The sequence below is a fragment of the Cygnus olor genome, chromosome 1 (assembly GCF_009769625.2).
Source record: "Cygnus olor isolate bCygOlo1 chromosome 1, bCygOlo1.pri.v2, whole genome shotgun sequence".
Lineage (NCBI taxonomy): Eukaryota > Metazoa > Chordata > Aves > Anseriformes > Anatidae > Cygnus > Cygnus olor.
The window spans coordinates 21679801-21698601 of NC_049169.1; the positions used below are offsets into that span (position 1 = coordinate 21679801).

The window sequence follows — 18801 nt, forward strand, 5'->3', positions numbered from 1 at the left end:
CTCTCCCTTTGAAGCAGCAGCTGCCTCCCAAGCAAAATGTTTCTGCCTTCACCTCCCATTTCTCGTAATGAGCTATTTTACTAATAATCTCTACTGCTATTTTGAGCAGTCTCTTCAGATTCCGGTCTCCTCACGGAACCATCACGCCAAGATGTACCAAACTTCCCATGTTTGTTATTTTTCCTTACATACTGTTTACTGACTAGACAGCACAGCAGTACGTCTGTCTTTTCTGGTACATGCACCAAGGTCTTCTCTGCAGTTATTTTAGGAGTTCTGTATTCCCCAAAATACAGAGAAACCTCACATTATCTTCTCATGTCTTTCTCACGTGGGCTAGCTGCTTCTGCAGTACCAAGTCCAGATTAAAAGAGGCAAAGTTCCCCAGAGCCACTGGAGGTTTTTAGGGCTCGATTTCACTAGAGCTAGGGTGTGTGTGTGTGTGGTGTAAAATGCCCACTGAATTGTTGACATTTATGAAAAAAAAGCAAACAAGGTTTGCAATGAAGAAAAAAAGCTCTTGAAGTCTGACTAACATTTGAGCCACGTGCATTATCTCAGGGCTTAAGACTTTTGCTACAACTTAGGATGCTGAAATTCCATGTAAATTATAAAGGGAGTGTTTTCAAAGACGTTTTGACATTCTTTCCAGCTGTTGACTGTGCCTATCAAAACCCACTAAGTGCCTACAACGGGCACTTTTCTCCCATGACTTTTAAGAGGACCACATGATCTTAAAAAACGCATAGTAAGTGAAAAAGTTCCTATTTAACACGAAAGTGTAGCCCAAGCAGAAAGTCAATAGCGCAAAATGGGGGATGACCCAACTGTGCCTTCCTCAGTGACCTCTAGGGTGGAAAGATGTTTTGTTTCAAATTACATTCACTGCTTTTTTTCATGCATTCCTGAACCTACAGTTTTTAATAAACTGTCAAGTACATCAATAATTCAAGGTTTCTGCTACCATTTAGTCTCTCTAGGTGCCTGTCTCCACTAATCAATGCTTATTGTGAATAATTTTTAAACAAACCTCATTATTTACAGGTGTTTAAGTTAAACGCTCATTGAAAGAAACAGAGCAACCATGCCTTGATTAAATGTCTGGTTTAAACTAGTTATTAAAGAAAAAAAAAATCCACCCAAACCACAAGTAATTTGTTAGTTCTTTTTCGGTTATTACCTGCTAATATAAATTGTCTTCCTTCACAACTGTTTCATTTAGTAGCAACACACAACAAACAGCAGATTGCATTGGGAATAACCCATATCCAAGCAGTCAATTTTAAAGAGATTACCTTTAACAAAGAGAAGTGATCTTACAAAGAAATTCTTCACCAAAGGTTTGCTAATTTATTTTTCCCACGTCTGAGAGATTATTATGAACTAAGCACCTAGGAAAATACAAGAAATGAAGCCAGACAGTAACAGGAGCTCATGAAGCACCCGGCATCCCCCTGTAGGTCATCAGGAATTTGATTCCTTCTGGTAAGGTACTTCCCAGCAGAAGGTTTGAGGGTTTCCTACCAGATAAGCTGAATTCAGAAGGATGAAAACCAGAATGGTTGTTGTTCTGCACCTGGCAACACCTCTACACACCAAAACCAAAACAGCTTGCTGCAGGTAGCATGATTTGCTGCAGTGTCATATTTGTATCTTCATTTTATTTTCTACAATGTCACCTGCGTGCAGCTGTATTTCCAAGATCAGCGCTGCTGATTATCTAATCAGTATGTCCTCTGAGAAGATGCACTTTTTCAATGATTGTTTCAACACCAAGATGCTAGAGAGCTTATAACATTTCAGAAAGTCTTAAAAGAGTTTCTCCCTGGAAATCCTTGATCCCCAATCTATTATACAAAGCGACTGCACCGTATTGAGATAAAAACACTGTAACTCTTGAAAGTGATTGCTTGCCTAGTGGCTGCTCACCCAGTGAACTTGGGAAATCTTGTCCTACCATGCTGGTTACTTTAAAAAAACTAGGACACTGACACTTGTCTGCTTCTTGCCTCTTGCATAAATCTGTCAGACCTGGTTGTCAGACAAGACAAAGGAAATAGGCCTCCGTTCAGGCTGTGTCTCTGCTACACACTATGCTAGCTGAGGAAACAGAAGCTGATTAGCCTCCACAGGCAGCTCATCAAGGTGAAATATTCCAGAGGAAGTCACACTGATACCTTTAACATTTGAGATGGTTCAACAGCCCTGGAGAGCAGACGCTGCACATCACTGACATCCTCTGCGTCTCCACTTGCTTACACTGCTGACTTGTACTCGTGTCTGATTTGAAGAATTAGCCCTACCTGCTCTTTCAAGGATGGCACACGATTATCACAGTCTGAATCCTTTCATGCAGAAGGGAGAAGCTGTGGACAGAAATAATCTTCTGGACAGTTCAGAGATGCTACTCCCAGAGGCACCACTTCCACACGCAGAGTAAAAGACACTGCTCTTTCTTACAGTGGAGATGAAACAGATTACATCCAGTTTATTTATAAAAGTTTTATACACCTGAAATATCACAAACATTTACAACTTTCCTGCTTTCTTCTGAGTTCTGAAAAGACCAGGTCATACAATTACACTGCTGTCTCCTTTGACTCTGATGTTTGCGGTGGTTTGAAGTTCAGTATCTCTTTGTATGTAATACCTGGAAAACAACAGAAGAAACATAGCGTTGCTGTCTGGTCAGAAAAGGAGCTGCACAGACATGAGGCAAGATGCAACTCCCAGCATGGTTAGGTCCCGATCAAGGTGAAGAAGACAGAGACCTCTTCAGGCAAAAAAGTGAGAAAGAATACAGTAAGTAAGGCAATCAGGGATCATGTTACCACTATTTTGCCACTTCAGTTTTGAAGAAGTAGCCCAATACTGAAATCTTGTAGATGCTTTCCAAGGGGTGTGAGCACTAGCATTACAGCACCGTGGACAATATGGCCAGAAAGTAAACTACTGTGCCTAGGAGCACAGCAGAATTATAAATCAAGTCCTCATCTCAGAGCCAAAATACAGATCTCTGAAGTAAGATGAAAACTAGATTCAGACTTAAATCTCTGCTGAGACAGGCTCTCATGGGGAGTGAAAACATCTAACTGAAAATTAAGGCCAGCAACAGCTGCAGTCCTATACAGCCAACAGTTGAGGAACCTGTTGCCCTGTCCTATGCCCTGTAAGGAACATGTTACAGAAATGGTTTCTTTCCTGCATTGCAGGAGATAGGAAGGAAGACACACGGAGAAAGAGATGAGAGGATCCATTGTTAGGAGGAAGAGAAGAAAACCATTGGCGATAGTTTCTGGAGGACTTGATAAAAGGAAACATTGGCTGACCATTAGTGTTTCTCTATCTTACTGCTGCCTACTTATTCTGTTCCCTTAAAAGCAGAGAAAGTCAGCTGGAAAGGAGAATATTCCCATTTTTGGATGGCCTTTCTATCCGTCCATTTTTGAAAACATCACAAAACTAAACTCACGCTTCCACTCATCCAGGGGTAGATCCATGTTATCAAACGTGTCATCGTATTTCTCAGCTTCAGTTTCTTCCTCAGGATCGTGAACTGGTTCGAAGTAAGGATGCATCAAAGCCTCAGCTGCTGTGACTCGCTTCTCTGCATCCAGCACCAGCATCTTCTCCAAAAGGCTTACAGCTATTGAACAGCAAATAACATTGCATTCTAATCATGCCACTGATTCCAGCTTGTACAAAGTAATGTTGTCCTGGGGATGTTTTAAACATATAGACAAGATTTACAAAGCAGAATCATTGGGTGTTCACTCTGTAAGAGTCTTGTAAGGATATTTCTGAGTTGGGTGGAGCACCTGAAAGGAGGATGGGACAGCAGCATGGGCCAGGACACCGCAATGCCCACTTGCCGTGTTGTGGATTCATAGAATCACAGAAACATTTTGGTTGGAAAAGACCTTTAAGATCATCAAGTCCAACAATCCACCTAACAACGCAAGTCCAGCCTCTCCAACCTGCTCTCCCAGACCATGAGCAGTTGTTCTTTACATAAGGAGCAGCCAGATGGCCAAAGAGGTGATAGGAAGAAATTTCTTTACATGGAAATGGGTAGAGTTTGCTGCAGCTAAGAAGGCCAGCAAGTTAGCCATGGTCAGAGCTGCTTTGTAATCCTACTGTGTCTGAATATATCATTTCAACTTCTTAAAGTTGAGTGTTCAGGGCATTGGGGAATGGATAAAGCTTGGGCAGAGCCACTTCAGAGCTCTTGCTGCCTCAGGTCATGGCACAGTCATGCACGCTTGGTACATTCTTCTAGCTGTTTATATCCATCAAATACAAGCCAGTTCTTCGCAGGAATGCACAGATGTTTCTCAGGATGTATTCATTCCATGACTAAAATGTCAGCTTTCTATTTGCCTGCATTTCTATTGTAGATCAAAATGACCTTTCAGAATTATATTTTAAATATAATACACAGAAAAATTTATTACATATATTTAAATCCCCACGGGCTCTTGGGAAAGCTGCTCCAGTAAAATCATTAAGCATAGGCTGGATTGGAGCCTAAAGCACAAAATACTTATTTTTTGACTCTCGAATCATCTGATTCCTGGCAGGTTCTAAACCTGGCAAAGATCAGCCACTAGAATTGAAATTATGAATTATGGAAAGCAAGAGGTAGAATAGCATGAGAACCACCACGTAACCTATCGCATGACTGACACTTCTGCTGCCTCCAATGCAAACACAAGAACAACACAAATTGTGCACATCCATACAAACTGTCTTACCCAAAGGATTCGCATACTTCAAGACGGATGCAAAATCTTTTTTCTGGACTTTTGGGAGGCTTTTGATATAGTTTTTTGCCTTAAAAGAAACATGAATATTTAATTAGAACTTTGCCTCCTTTGCAATGTGCTTAGTAGGTAACTTAACAATGCTTTGGTAGCACATTTACAAATAGAATATTTTTTGTCATAAACTGCTGAAACTGTTGAAAGAAGCTTTTTTTAAAATCGCACCTTAAAATTGTGATTAAGAAATGATACGTAAAGTTTTCATAATTACTACTCAATATCTAATATATTAATTAGAATAAAGATTTATGCATCATTTGAAAGAGGATCATATTCTCTAGAAGTGTATCTTTTACAGTAATTCATTAGTATTTAAATTGTACAGTTAGTCTAATGATTAATTTTAGGTCCTTTATAGTAGGAGCTTAAGGATTCTAGAAAGACATCTACACAGGAATAGGAAAGAAGAAGTCAGAGACACCTACAGAATGACTGGGTCCTCTGAATAGGTTCATATTTTCAGTACTTTTCCAGTAAAGGAAGTAATGCATCAGGTCAACTGTTTATACACTCCACGCTGCATACTTGGAAGTATTTAAATATACAGATTTTTCAGCGTTTTGATCATTTGCTGGTTCCCCTTAATGTCCAGTAGTTATTTAGGGTGTGAAAAGCATTGTAAGGCAGATATGTACTATCATAGGTGATTTCAGTAGTCAACACATATTATCTCAGCCAGTTTAAGAACTGAGAATGGCTTAAGTAAAATGAAGACATGAAAAACAAACTGCCAAAGCAGAATACTCACATCTTGACTTTGCAGTTTTTGCACAAAATCTTGAGTTGGTGTACCCATTATTTTCATTATTTCTGTGAGTTGGTCCAGATCTGAATACCAGAAATAAGGAATAAAGTCTTTCACCATAGGAAAACTTGCAAAAATTCTGTTTCTTTGCTATCGGAGGATAAAACAAAAATATCAATGCAACAACTAAACAGAAGATTTACAAAAGATGAGGTGAAAACTCATCAGTTTTCTTCCAAAGGGCAAAGACATTGAAAGCATCCAGAATAAACTATAAAACTTGGGACCACACAACTGAATCATCTGCAAACTCTTTTAACATCATCAGGCCTCCTCTATATTTTTGGTCAAAAGCAGTTGAAAAGTATTGGAGTATCTGAACAACCAACACATGTATTGTACGCATTGCCCTACTCTACCCAAAGGTGAGGTAACTAAGAGGGATTAAAGCAATTGCAGAGACAGGAAAAGTCACAGGGAACACTGTGCGGTATGTTAAACAAAACAAAAATCAGAGGAAACCAGTCTGTGTTAGTTCTTTTCCACACTGAACAAGTTCAAGAGGAAAAAAATTAACTCCCTTCCTCATCATTTCCCACTTGCTTAGCTTGATTCCACATGCTGATATTTTGGTGATCAGTAATTGGGATAAGGCATCAGTACATTCCTTGTATTCTGTGTCCTAAATCAGCACAGAACAAATCAGCAACATCATTAGCTGTTTTAAAGAAGAAACATCATATTTAGAGGCTAATGGGGTAAAGACCAGCTTTACACCTCATCTGCTATTCTGATAAGAGTAGCAGGTGAGATGCTAGAAGCTAGGTCAGAGCTCAAAGCGTGTGCAGATTCCACCAACCCCTGAAGAAAAAGGAAATGGCAGGTCATGCTGATGAAATAAATCAATAAATAAAAAATACCACACCACCATACCAAATTAGGTGTGTAACCTATTCAAAATACTAAAAAAAAAATCACTTTAAAAAAAAAAATATTCATCTACCCACAGCTGAACTGAAAGCTGTATTTCCCTGACAACAGCTAATACTGATCCATATGCCTGAAGGTCACCATTATAATTACGCTAGGGTAATTTTATTCATAACGCAAGACACATAATTTCATCCAACAGTTCTGAAACATCCACAATCCAGTGTAACTAAAATATGAGTCTTTTGACTCTTACATTTACAGGACAACTTGAAAATTATGACTCATTTGCTTATTTACGTACCAGAATGCCAAGTGTTAGCATTAGTTGAGAAACGCTCTGTGTAAGTCAGCTGCTGTTCTATGGCATGCATTTTACTATTTTCTTGTTAAGACCTAATGCATACTTAAAACTTTTACAGCTGAAATAATTTCATCCATTCTACTCTTCCATAGTTCCTTTTTTTTTTATGAATGCAGTTTTCCTTTTTAATGTTTTTCATCACAAAACAAGAATAATACAATCCATGTAATGAAGCCCTAACCTTACACACAATACTGAAGTATATATATAAAACCCAAATTAAACAACTGTAATTCTGTGATTCTATAACCAAGTATTTGTAGATAAGCAATTTATTGACTCGAACTCCACAAGGTTCCAAGCAGTGAAAAATGATTAGGCTGAACTGTCAAAGATACAAAACTGTTAAACAAAACAATTAAAAATTCTTGCTGTATTCTATTAATGCTGTCTTCCATTGTCTGTCACAACCACTATTGCCAACGAAGTATCACCTGAGGTTGAAGTAGGGCTGTATCTTAACTGTTGTCTTAATTCCTCAGCAATGAAATATGATCAGATTTTCTCTAAATCTAAAATATTTTACTAGGTATTACTTAGATAACATTTTTTGAAAAAAAGCATGAAACGGACTAGCATGTGCACGTAAGTCCATATGCTACACCAGCACTTTATCTGTGTGTTCTGGAGGTGTGGAAACTATTACTAAAAAAAAATAAATAAATCAGTATTTACCTTTTCTATTATCACTGAACCTTTTACCTGATGATATCTTTCTCTCTATTGAAAATGTTCAGTAATATGAGTTTTAATTTGCTGATGTGCAAAATTCATACAAATATCAAATAACTAATTAAATAAAAAGATGCTATCCAATATAATATTATTTTCAATTTATGCTCATCAGTTTTTCAACAGACCCACTGTATCACATCAGTGCCTCTCATCATTTTCTTACATTGGTGTCATAAATTCACTGAGGAAGGATACGATCGTTTCCCTTGAACAGAGGCCTCCCTGTTATCATTTCAGCCATTATACAGCCCACAGACCAGATGTCAACTGAAAAAAAAATCAACAGTAGCATTAAATTACTGAATATTTGTCCATCTAAATGTAGATAAAGTTTAATTTAAAATATATTTTTCAAGAAGTGTAATGTTTACCTTTACAGCCTGTTACAATATAAATGAGTGCCTTGCAGAATATGATGAACTACAGGGAAAACTACCAGACTTTCTGATTAGCAAACAGAAGATAATCTGGTATTAGGCAGAATCAGTTTCTCACTAACAAGCAGATGCATGTGGTAAGTATTTTCTCCATGCTTTCAAAAACTTCTATGGTTATCTCAGTGTTACTTAAATTCCCCCCTTTTGCCATTTCCCCATCTGTTCAAGTTGTAATCAGCACATCTTTGCAGAACGGTTAGTCAGTGCAGAACACATGTTTGTACAGCAGGCTTGTTTCCAATCATGTTGGAACTTTCTGTGAGTCTTAGAAAATATAGAAAACCAGACAAACAAACAAAAAAACAAATCAAAAAACTACAAACCAACCCAAAACCACAACCCCAAATGACTGTCTGCAATTTATCTACAAGTAAGTTTTTCATAATTAAATTGTAATGTCCACCTCCAATTTCTCACTCACTTCAGAAACACAGACTTGCCTGATTCAGTGAATGCTTCAGCTCTATTAGGACTTTTCCAAAGAGATGCTGACCTGTTTGCGTGTAATGCATCCAGTTAAGTATGACCTCTGGGGCTCTGTACCACCTTGTGACCACGTAACCTGTCATCTCACTGTCTGTATGCCTGGCCAATCCAAAATCCAGAATCTGTAGTGAAGCACAAAGAACATCCAAGACAAGCCAGTTATCTATTTCATACAAATTTTAAAAATGCAGAAAATAAAAGAGTTGGAGCTTCCTGCAGAGATTGGGTTATTTTTGCATCTTTTTCTCATTGAAGTGTTTTGTTCTCATTTTAAGAATCAAGACAGAAGTAGGAAGGAGCTTTACAATTTTTTTTCCCTGTTAGATACTTCCATAGAAATACTTAAAGCTGTAAAAACAGTAAAGAAAAAAATAATTTCTTCAATTAATGATTCAAAAGATACTGGTCACATTCAATCCTAGCTGTGGAATGGCTATTGTACCTTCTTAGAGCTAAAAGAAAAGTACCCGTCCTAGATGGTGTCAACTACCGTGATATCCCAAGTGGCACAATTATTGAAGAGTATGTTCCAATAATATTCTGAAGTAAGGAGGTATCATTATTTTTATTTTACGAGTAACTCATACAAGGGAAAGCTTTCTCTAGGTTAAATTGAAAGTCTGGATAAAGTATAGGGAGTGACCATTATTTAGTCCCACTGAGTTCCAATCTACTGCTATTACTACAGAACAACCCTCTGTAAGAAATGTAAGGCTAGTACAATTTTTTAAAGGATTATGTACAATTTAGCTTGTTTCTAAGACTCTCTGATATTTACCTCTAGATACAGCAATGTACACAGCAGCAAGATTACAAATAAATGTCAGAGGTTTTTGTCAACCTCTACAAAAGTGGCTACCATAAAGGCCCACCTGTGTGGACCATCAAAAGATGGTGCCAAAAGACATGGCCAGCACTGAGCAGCACTCCTGGAATGAGTCTGTTCACAGCTTACCAGCAAGTTCATACTACTAACAAGAAGCAGGGTGTCCTGGGTGAGAAAAGTCTACTCAAAATAAATCATCCTTTGCAGATACTTAAGTATGCAGTTCTGCATGAAGGGCCGTTTGTTTCCATGTGTAGCAGGCTTCATATATATATTGACATATCAGAAGTTTTTACGAGGAGCACCTGTGTGTTACTATAGCAGAAAGATGTGTTTGTAATGCTCTCACTGTAATTAAACATCTTAAAATATTTCACTTTTCAACATGACAGTTTCATCATCCCCTGGTGCTAACAGAAAGGAAAATTGTATTTTCATTCACAGATCAAGAGTATAAAAGGTCACGGCTTATCTTTATTGCCACACTTGAAGCATCATTTCCATAACTTCCCCATAACCACTGACAACCTACCTAGCAATTTAAAAAAAGGAACAGGGTGCAAAGGGAGAGATTTTTATTCTTGCCAATAAAATACAGATGACTGCAGCCAAAATTCCCCCTCAAAACTTTGGGTACCGAAGACTTTGTTCTCAAAATATTTGCAATTGCAACATACACACCTTCATATACAGCTTACACATACAACACCCACTGTATCTTCCCAGTAACACTGGGAGAGAGGGAGACGGGTGGAAGAAAACAGTCTTGTGTAGCAGGTCAAAAGCCTGTCAAAAGGCTAGTCTGGCACAACTTTTTAGGCCTTTTTCAAACTAAGGCTTGTAACATTTGGAATTCAAGACAGCTAAGACAGAATTTGGGTCTGTATTTTTATAAAGGCAGAAAATGGAAGCAAGAATTTTTGTGTATTAAGCATCAACTTTTGGATTTCTTTTCATTAAAATATTCATTAGGCTCATTAACAAACGTATCCTGCTAGAACTTAATATCAGTGTGGTACCATTTAACAACGATTTTCACAAAAAAAGCGTTACTCTCATGCTCTGCGTGATCTCCAGGTTTTCAGCTAGAACTTCTAAAGAGATTTTCAAAGCAAGTTGAAATCCCCTTTTATAATGCAGGGATGATGAAAGACAGAGCAAATACCCCATGGCTCCTCAAGAATAAGTTCCCTTTCTACTCAGCGAACTTCATTTTCCTAACTTGCTTCAGAAACCATACCAAAAATAATTTGTAACTTCAAGACTACGAAAAGGGCAGTGATTTCCCCTACGGCACCCTCCACTGTCACTTTTCTGAGTCCTATGTGGCAGGTGAGAGAATCTGACAAGGGAGCCGGGAAACCCTGAAAAATAAAGCTGATTATTTATTAACTAATTACAAATTCAAGGAACTGTCCCAGCTTGCCTACAGCCACACAGCTGCTGGAGCTGATGCACGGGAAGCTGCAGGGCTCACAGACAGGGGAAAAAGGGTCAGATAACCCTGGCAGGATGGTTTTGTGCTAGCGTAAACTGGCTTTCAAGTGTGCTCACAGGACGAGGTCACATCCTATGTATTACACCTGGAATGCTCACACCCAGTCGAAGTCAGATCAACTGTTTCAGTGTAAGACAGACCACAGCTAAATCCTTGCCTTGGTATTTTTATGCACACTTCTCAACATTTTATAGTTTGCTTTCTGTTTATAGGTTGGAGTTGCCTTTTGATGGCCAGTATTTCCTAGCTACAAATCAGCACATTTCTTCTGTATACGACACCAGAACTTACCATAAAACCAGGGACAGCATAGTTTTGCCCTGAGAGTCAAGAAGCAAAAACTAAAGCTTAATGCTACGTTTTCTCCTTGCCATTTCACTAAATTACGTTCTGGTATAGAATTATTTGCCTCAGTTTATCTAAAAGCTTACACATGTCCAAAGCAACAGAAAAATAAGTTGTGTTAAGTAAGGAAATACAGTGATCATGAAAGAATGTCTTAGACCTGGATTGCATCTCATGATCTGATTGTACAGACAGGGGACAGAGGGTGGGCAGTGAGGGAACAACTGTTTTTTCTAGATTCTTTTTTACCACACTGGGACTCACTCATAGTTTGCCCATGTACGAGCCAGAAAGACAACGTCTTTTTGTCTGAAATAAGGAAATTCTGAAAAGACAGGACCCTGAACATTCAGGTCTGTTCTCCTCCTCAGTTTCTAAAGAGCAAGCAATTGTATTACAACAGCTACTTGCAAGTATATAATTTTTATGTTAGATGCTAAAAAAAACATTTTTGCACTCTTGCATCAACTTTTATTTTATTTAATTAGGGAGTGCTTCAAAACTTCTGATCTTCCTCTGTATCTCCTATTTGTAGAGTTAGACTGTCTGTATGTATTCAAAGCTGGAATTCTCACGTAACAGAAGTACTCCCAGAAAGTCTTGATCTTTTTAGGGAGAAAGCCTTGGCCATAAGACCTAACTGTACTTACATATCAGTACACAAAAGTCCCCATTCGAATTTACTGTTGTTTTATGAGGATGTATATGCCAGTCACTATTCAAGCACAGGATAGAAGACATAGCTTGATTTCATAATTAACTGAAAAGTCCTGTTTAGACTTTCAGATTAGACCTCAGCTAGAGTTAAAAGAAGGTAGGTGGCAAAAAAATCTAGAAAACTAATAATGATCTATTAAAATACAAGAACAGAATTAACAGGGCTGGAAGCAGTCTGAGGCCCCTATCTCTACACTTGAGAGAATAAACTGTATTCCTAAAATGAGCAATGTTGAGCACTACTTAGTTTATTATCATACTTGATAATGAACAGTTTGATTTTTTTTTTCAACGAACTCATTCTACACAGCTAAATAGATGCATTTTTGCTAGGTCAGGGCACACTGCATAATTAATTCTGAAGTACAAATATCCTTTCTAACAGACTTTGGAAGATTTCCAGTACAGATAAGAAACTGAGTAATAAAGTCAGAACAGTTCAGATTCAGTATTTTAGTTCAATGATTTAGAAGGAGGCTTGAGGTGACAAACATGCAGAAGAATTACTATTCAGATGGACTTTACTGAGGACATTTCCAAGGAAAATTCAGCAGGAGTGGCAGTGTACTCTTCAGGACAGGTACCTTCCACAATGGGTGCTACAGTCCCAGTCTCCAGGACAGCATGCCAGCTTTCCATACTGGGAATGGGTGGGGGTGTGCACCATCCTTCCACCACCTCTGGATGGAAGCCCAGGCAGGTGGAAGCCAAAGGGAGGCATGGTCTATGCCAACACTTCCCCCACTCCAGATAAGCAGCAACCAGGTAATAGAAGAAATGCCATAAAGTGCACCTGTCTTGCAGGATACCAACAAAACAGTTAATAGCTGAATTACAGGAAGATGAATGAGTAACTGTCTCCCTTCAATGATTTTTTTTTCTTACTACTTCAATTAAGAGCAAAAATCAAAACTGATGTATTCCTCCTATGAAATACACTAGTCCGCATGCAATTGATACTGTCAGTTTTAACAGTGCAGAAGGAATCACTTTCAAAGAAATATGATGTTCTTGTTCATAGCGAGCAGTATTTGATTCCTCTCATGCCTCTCTGAAGTGATTAGCTGCAATGTATCATAAAAATAGTTCTCCATTACAGCTCTTATATGGCTGTAACCATGACATGATTCTTTCTCAACAAGGCTGACAACTACAGCTACACACATGGACGGGCCCACAGCTACTGCATGGACTGCCACATAAACACCAAACCAAAAGAAGTGCAGTTTCAGTTCTCACACTGCTTGTCACCCATCTGGAAGGACTGAAGCCACCAATCACTCCAACACCACCACAAATAAAGCCTGTGGTACTGACTTGCTTACCAACAATCCTCTGTACATCCTGGCGTCAATCCGCAGCTCTTCCCTGTTAACTCTGTGTACTAATTTCTCAAGGTGTCCTACCTGGACTTCAGGTTTTCAGCTCTGACATCCTGCACAACATTTCTGATTTGTGGTATAGCCACTCCTTGTGCTTGGCCCTGTAAGGATCTCAGAAACTGATCATCAGCTCTGCCATTTGTATGAAACATACACTGACTTCAGTCAAGGACATACAAATAGGAGGTTAATAGTTTTTCAGTGTTCAGGGCTTTATTTCTCAAATACATAATTATTCGTGTGGAGACTGAAGTCAGACAAACGGGAAAATATTTATAAGGATCAGTCTCCAGTCACTTCTGTTTACCACTGTCCATCTGATCCTCTTCCTTTCTCCACGACTTCTCTGAGCTTGTGGACTGAAATCCTTACCTACCAGTGAAACTGGCTAGCACTTCTACAGCTGTTGCCCTGTGTTTTCTGTGGTGTTTTTTGATACATTTGGCTACTTTTTTCAAATAAACATATCCTACCTTCAATTCACAGTCTTCATTTACTGCCAGGTTTCCAGGCTTTAGATCCTGTAATCACATTTGAAATGGATGTTATTTATTTTTTTTAAAGCAAACAGAATAAAGCACACTTTAAAAGTATTTATTTCATTTAGGCTAAGTGGTTTTCCTACAATTATTTAGAACAGCAACAAGCAAAACAATCTCATAAATCTAAATTAGAAAATTAAATGTAACAAATAACAGAAGCAAACACACAAACTTGAATACGAGTAAGGTTTTTTCCCTTGTGTTCTCCCCCGAGACAAATCAACTTTTTTTGTTTGTTTATTTGTTTAGTAGTCAGAAACTAGGAAAATACTTGTCAATGAAAAGACTCATTCATCTTAATGTGCATCAGGTTTGGACATAAATTTGCTGCCTTTAATAATGACACCACAAAGTTAAGGATTCATGTATACATAGATGAAGTAAAATAAATTTCCTCCACTATCTCTGGATTATACACATTGAACATGAAAGTATACTTTAAAAGACTCCATACATACCCTGCTATACCTAGAACAAGTACTGATGGAATCAAACAAGATTCTACATAAGAGCCTGTACTGCCTTCTGTGAGAAAATGAATTTCCTAGCAAAAGAAGTCCACTGAATGGTGACTACAACATTGAAAAAAAAAATCCCTTATGCCTCTTTAACTACTGGAGAGACTTCTAATGATGTTCAAAAATTGTACTTCTAAGTTTAGCAACAAAGGGCAATAACTCAATGACTAAGAAGTTCTTCCAGTGTCAGTGACTTATATATTCATAGTTATAAACAGAAAGAAAAAATCAGAAATAAGTTCTCCCTCAGCTTTTGCAAACCTTTAGTTTGTCACACATTAGGACATGACCAGAGAATCATAGAGTGGCTTGGGTTGGAAGGGACCTTAAAGATCACCTAGTTCCAACCCCCCTGAACAAGATCTAATCTAAGCAAGACTTTTAGAGGAATCTTCTCTCTGAACTTTTGAAGTCATCCAGCTGTTTCATACAAATGCTTTAAGGTCAGAGGGGCTTTGGAGAGAAACAAAGGCGCAAAGAGCTGCAATGAAACTGAGAAGTTAAAGTATCATCCAGAGAGAGCTTGGAAAAAAATTAAGCAACTGTACACTTAGTTCGTGATCACAGCCGCTACAGAAATGAAAATATCAATTTATTGCATTATTCTGGCAATTTGCCTAGCTTCCATGTCCAACTTAAAGTGCCCAACTTGCACTGATGTAGCCACAACACCTTTTGTTTCTATTGAACAAGAAACCTAAGGCACAATCAAACCTAAACACTATAAATTTAAGTTCAGGCAGACTTAAAACCATACATATACACAAACTGCAGTCACATTGTCAGAATATAAACATATTTCATATTGTTTCCACTTACCCTGTGAATTATGCCTGACGAGTGAATATACTGTAAAAAAACAAAATACAAAAAACATTTTTAGTTAATTAGGTTCTGAATTTAAGAAGTTGCCTGGGGAGTGGGGAGAGAGTACTTTTTCATAATGCTAAAGTAATCTGAAATTAGAAAAAGTTTACTTCCTTACACAGAATTTTTAGCTGTAGTGTTCATGTAATTAAAATAGCATTTTAATTTTTGTAATGTAATTTTTGGTATTGCAGAATCACAGAATGGACGTGGTTGGAAGGGACGTCCGAAGATGATCTAGTCCAAGCCCCCTGCCAAGCAGGATCACCTAGAGCACATTGCACAGGATGGCATCCAGGCAGGTTTTGAATATCTCCTGAGAAGGAGACACCACAACCTCTCTGGGCAACATGTGCCAGTGCTCTGTCACCCTCACAGTAAAGAAATGCCCCCTCATATTGAGCCGGAACCTCCTGTGCTTCAGTTTGTGCTCATTGCCTCTCGTCCTGATGCTGAGCACAACTGAAATGAGACCGGCTCCATCCTCTTGACGCCCTCCCCTCAGGTATTTATACACATTGATGAGGTCTCCCGTCAGTCTTCTCTTTTCCAGGCTAAACAGGCCCAGCTCTCTCAGCCTGTCCTCATACGATTAGTCCTCTAATCATCTTAGTAGCCCTCCACTGGATGCACTCCATGTCCCTCTTGTATTGGGGAGCCCAGAACTGGACACAATACTCCAGGGGAGGCCTCACCACGGCTGAGTAGATGGGGAGGATCACCTCCCCTGACCTGCTAGCAACACTCTTCCGAATGCACCCCAAGATACCATCGGCCTTCTTGGCCACAAGGGCACATTGCTGGCTCATGGTCAGCCTGCTGTCCGCCAGGACTCCCAGGTCCCTCTCTACAGAGCTGCTCTCCAGCAGGTCACCACCCAGCCTGTACTGGTGCTTGGGGTTATTCTTCCCTAGGTGCAGGACCCTGCGCTTGCCTTTGCTGAACTTCATGAGGTTCCTCTCGGCCCAACCCTCCAGCCTGTTCAGGTCCTTCTGAATGGCAGCACAGCACTCTGGGGTATCAGCCACTCCTTGTGTCATCAGCAAACTTGCTGAGGGTGCACTTCGTTCCATTGTCCAGGTCACTGATGAATAAGTTGAGTAGCACTGGACCCAGTACTGACCCCTGGGGGACACTGACATCTACAGGCCTCCAACTAGACTGCACCACTGAGCACAACCCTCTGAGCTCTGCCATCCAGCCAATTATCAATACACCTCACTGTCTACTCATCTAGGCCACACTTCCTGAGCTTGTCTATGAGGATGTTATGGGAAACAGTGTCAAAAGCCTTGCTGAAGTCCAGGTAGACCACATCCACCACTCTCCCCTCATCCACCCAGCTAGTCATCCCATCATAGAAGGCTATCACATTGGTTAAGCATGACTTCCCCTTGATGAATCCATGCTGACTACTCCTGATCACCTTCTTATCCTCCACATGCTTGGAGATGACTCCAGGATGAGCTGTTCCATCACCTTTACAGGGATGGAGGTGAGGCTGACTGGCCTGTAGTTGCCTGGGTCCTCCTCCTTGCACTTTTTGAAGACTGGCGTGACACTGGCTTTCTTCCAGTCCTCAGGCACCTCCCCTGTTCTCCACAACCTTTCAAAGATGATGGAGAGTGGCCTGACAACAACATCAGCCAACTCCTTCAGCACCCATGGGTGCATTCCATCAGGGCCCATGGATTTGTGGACGTCAAGTTTGCTTAAATGATCTCTGACCCGATCCTCTTTGACCAAGGGAAAGTCTTTCTTTCTCTGGACTTCCTCTCTTGTCTCCAGGGTCTGAGATTCCTGAGGGCTGACCTTAGCAGTGAAGACTGAAGCAAAAAAGGCATTCATTCTCTGTGTTTCACCTTGTGGTACCTTCACTAGGTACCAGTGAGAAGAGTCTAGCTCTGTCTCCTTTACCTCCCCCCATCAGATACGTATAAACATTGGTAAGAGGTGCTCCAAGCCTTGTCTTCTCCAGGCAGCCCAAACATTTTCCTGAACAGATGGAAAAAAAATTCCCTTCCCTTTACCTACAAGCTATAACAGTACCCATACAGCTAAGACTGTGACAGGGCTCTGCTGCTACAAGGGCACAAAGCTAACTGCCCTGCCTGAGTCCTTTTCTGAAAAGCTTTCTGTCCACTGGCTGCCCAAAGTCCCAGATTCAGCATTTTACATTTGCAGTATAGGGTAGATCAGTTTCTTCTGCCTATTACTTCAGAACAGGCAAGTCTTAACATCACCCCTCGGAATTGCCAAAGTGCTTCACAGGATTTCCTGGGGCGACCACAAGGGGCTGAGAGCACAGAAATGTTCCCCAGAGCACAGGCTGTAAAACCACTACAGCAAATGAAGAACTGTGAAACTCTGTTTCCGTCATGGATGTGCATGAAGTGCATCAGGATGGGAGGAAGCAGATGCAAAAAGAGGAAGTTTTTCAGCTGTTCAGAGAGGATACAAGTATATATATATTTAAAGAAACTTATCTATAAGTAGCTAGGCTCCCAACAAATGGATGAAAAGCTGGCGTCTTCTGCCAATAGCCATCTTTATCAAAGATATCACAATTACTACTTACATTCTAAATCATCTCAATGTCTTTGTACGGAAGCCTCCTGATTTTCCAGAGCAGATGCTAATAATGTTCTACAGGCTACTTTTGCTGGTATGACTGTACACAGTAAGGAAATAACTAGCAGACCCAGAAATTTCTGCACATAAGAATGTAGCATGTAGAAACAGGAATTAGAAGGACTGCACCCTTTTGAGTTTTTGTTAAGGTTCTGGGGGAAGAGCATGGTTTTGTTGGTGTTCTCACCCCACTGAAGGTTTTATGAATGGTCACAGCACCAAAAGTCATGTTAACACTTTGGGGAGAACCTATATATTTTCTAAACACTTCTCTTTATACAAGACTACTGAGATTACGTGAAACAGGACTTTTTGTAAATGTTAGCTTTTTTGTAAACTGGAAAACTGGCATTGAGCTGCAATGTTACTTTAGCAGTATTTTTAACTGCATTTTCTTATCTGCTGGTAGGTAACAGCATTGGAACTATGTTAGTCTTAGCTCAGAAGATTTTCCATTTCAGTTCAACAGCCTTCTGAAACAGGATCCTATTCTTGCTGATTTTCCTTATTGTTATCCATTTGTTGCCAGATTATTCACTGCTTGTGCCGTAAAAGCACTTGGACCATAGCAGACACACCCTTCACAGTGTTATTACCATTCTACCTGAACAATATTTGATTCAAGAATCCAGCTTAATATGTGCAAAGTGCCTTGGAACACAGGAGCTTTGTGCATAATCCTAAAGACAATTTTTGGTAGCATTCATAAATCCTCGATAGCTAGGAAGCTATCCAACAGTTGTCAAAATTCTAAGCATTCTTGTCTGCATATGTAATACCTACACAAAATAAAAATCTAATCAAAAGGGAATTAGAAAAGACTCAGGAAGAAGTATTCTAGGCAGCATGCAAAATGAAACTGAGGAGTGACTTGGCAGGGAAAGAAAAACTGAAGAGGAAATGGGTGAGGGGGGAGAAGGGAAAATGGTGAAGCTGGAAGAAGAACACAAAATTA

The 18801-nt window shown here is 39.5% G+C and overlaps 1 protein-coding gene across 1 annotated transcript in view; it reads right to left on the bottom strand.

The window, feature by feature from the left end:
• Positions 1 to 2460: 2460 nt before the first annotated feature.
• MAPK12 (mitogen-activated protein kinase 12) overlaps positions 2461 to 18801 on the bottom strand; it is a 33997-nt gene continuing 17656 nt past the window's right edge. Inside the window, exons 5-12 of the mRNA XM_040549548.1 lie at positions 15168 to 15197; positions 13762 to 13809; positions 8528 to 8642; positions 7793 to 7864; positions 5572 to 5651; positions 4755 to 4833; positions 3473 to 3646; positions 2461 to 2650 (exon numbers count right to left, since the gene is read on the bottom strand). Of these exons, the coding sequence (XP_040405482.1) occupies positions 2580 to 2650; positions 3473 to 3646; positions 4755 to 4833; positions 5572 to 5651; positions 7793 to 7864; positions 8528 to 8642; positions 13762 to 13809; positions 15168 to 15197 (669 nt within the window). The 3' untranslated portion in view covers positions 2461 to 2579. The remainder of the gene's footprint in view (positions 2651 to 3472; positions 3647 to 4754; positions 4834 to 5571; positions 5652 to 7792; positions 7865 to 8527; positions 8643 to 13761; positions 13810 to 15167; positions 15198 to 18801) is intronic.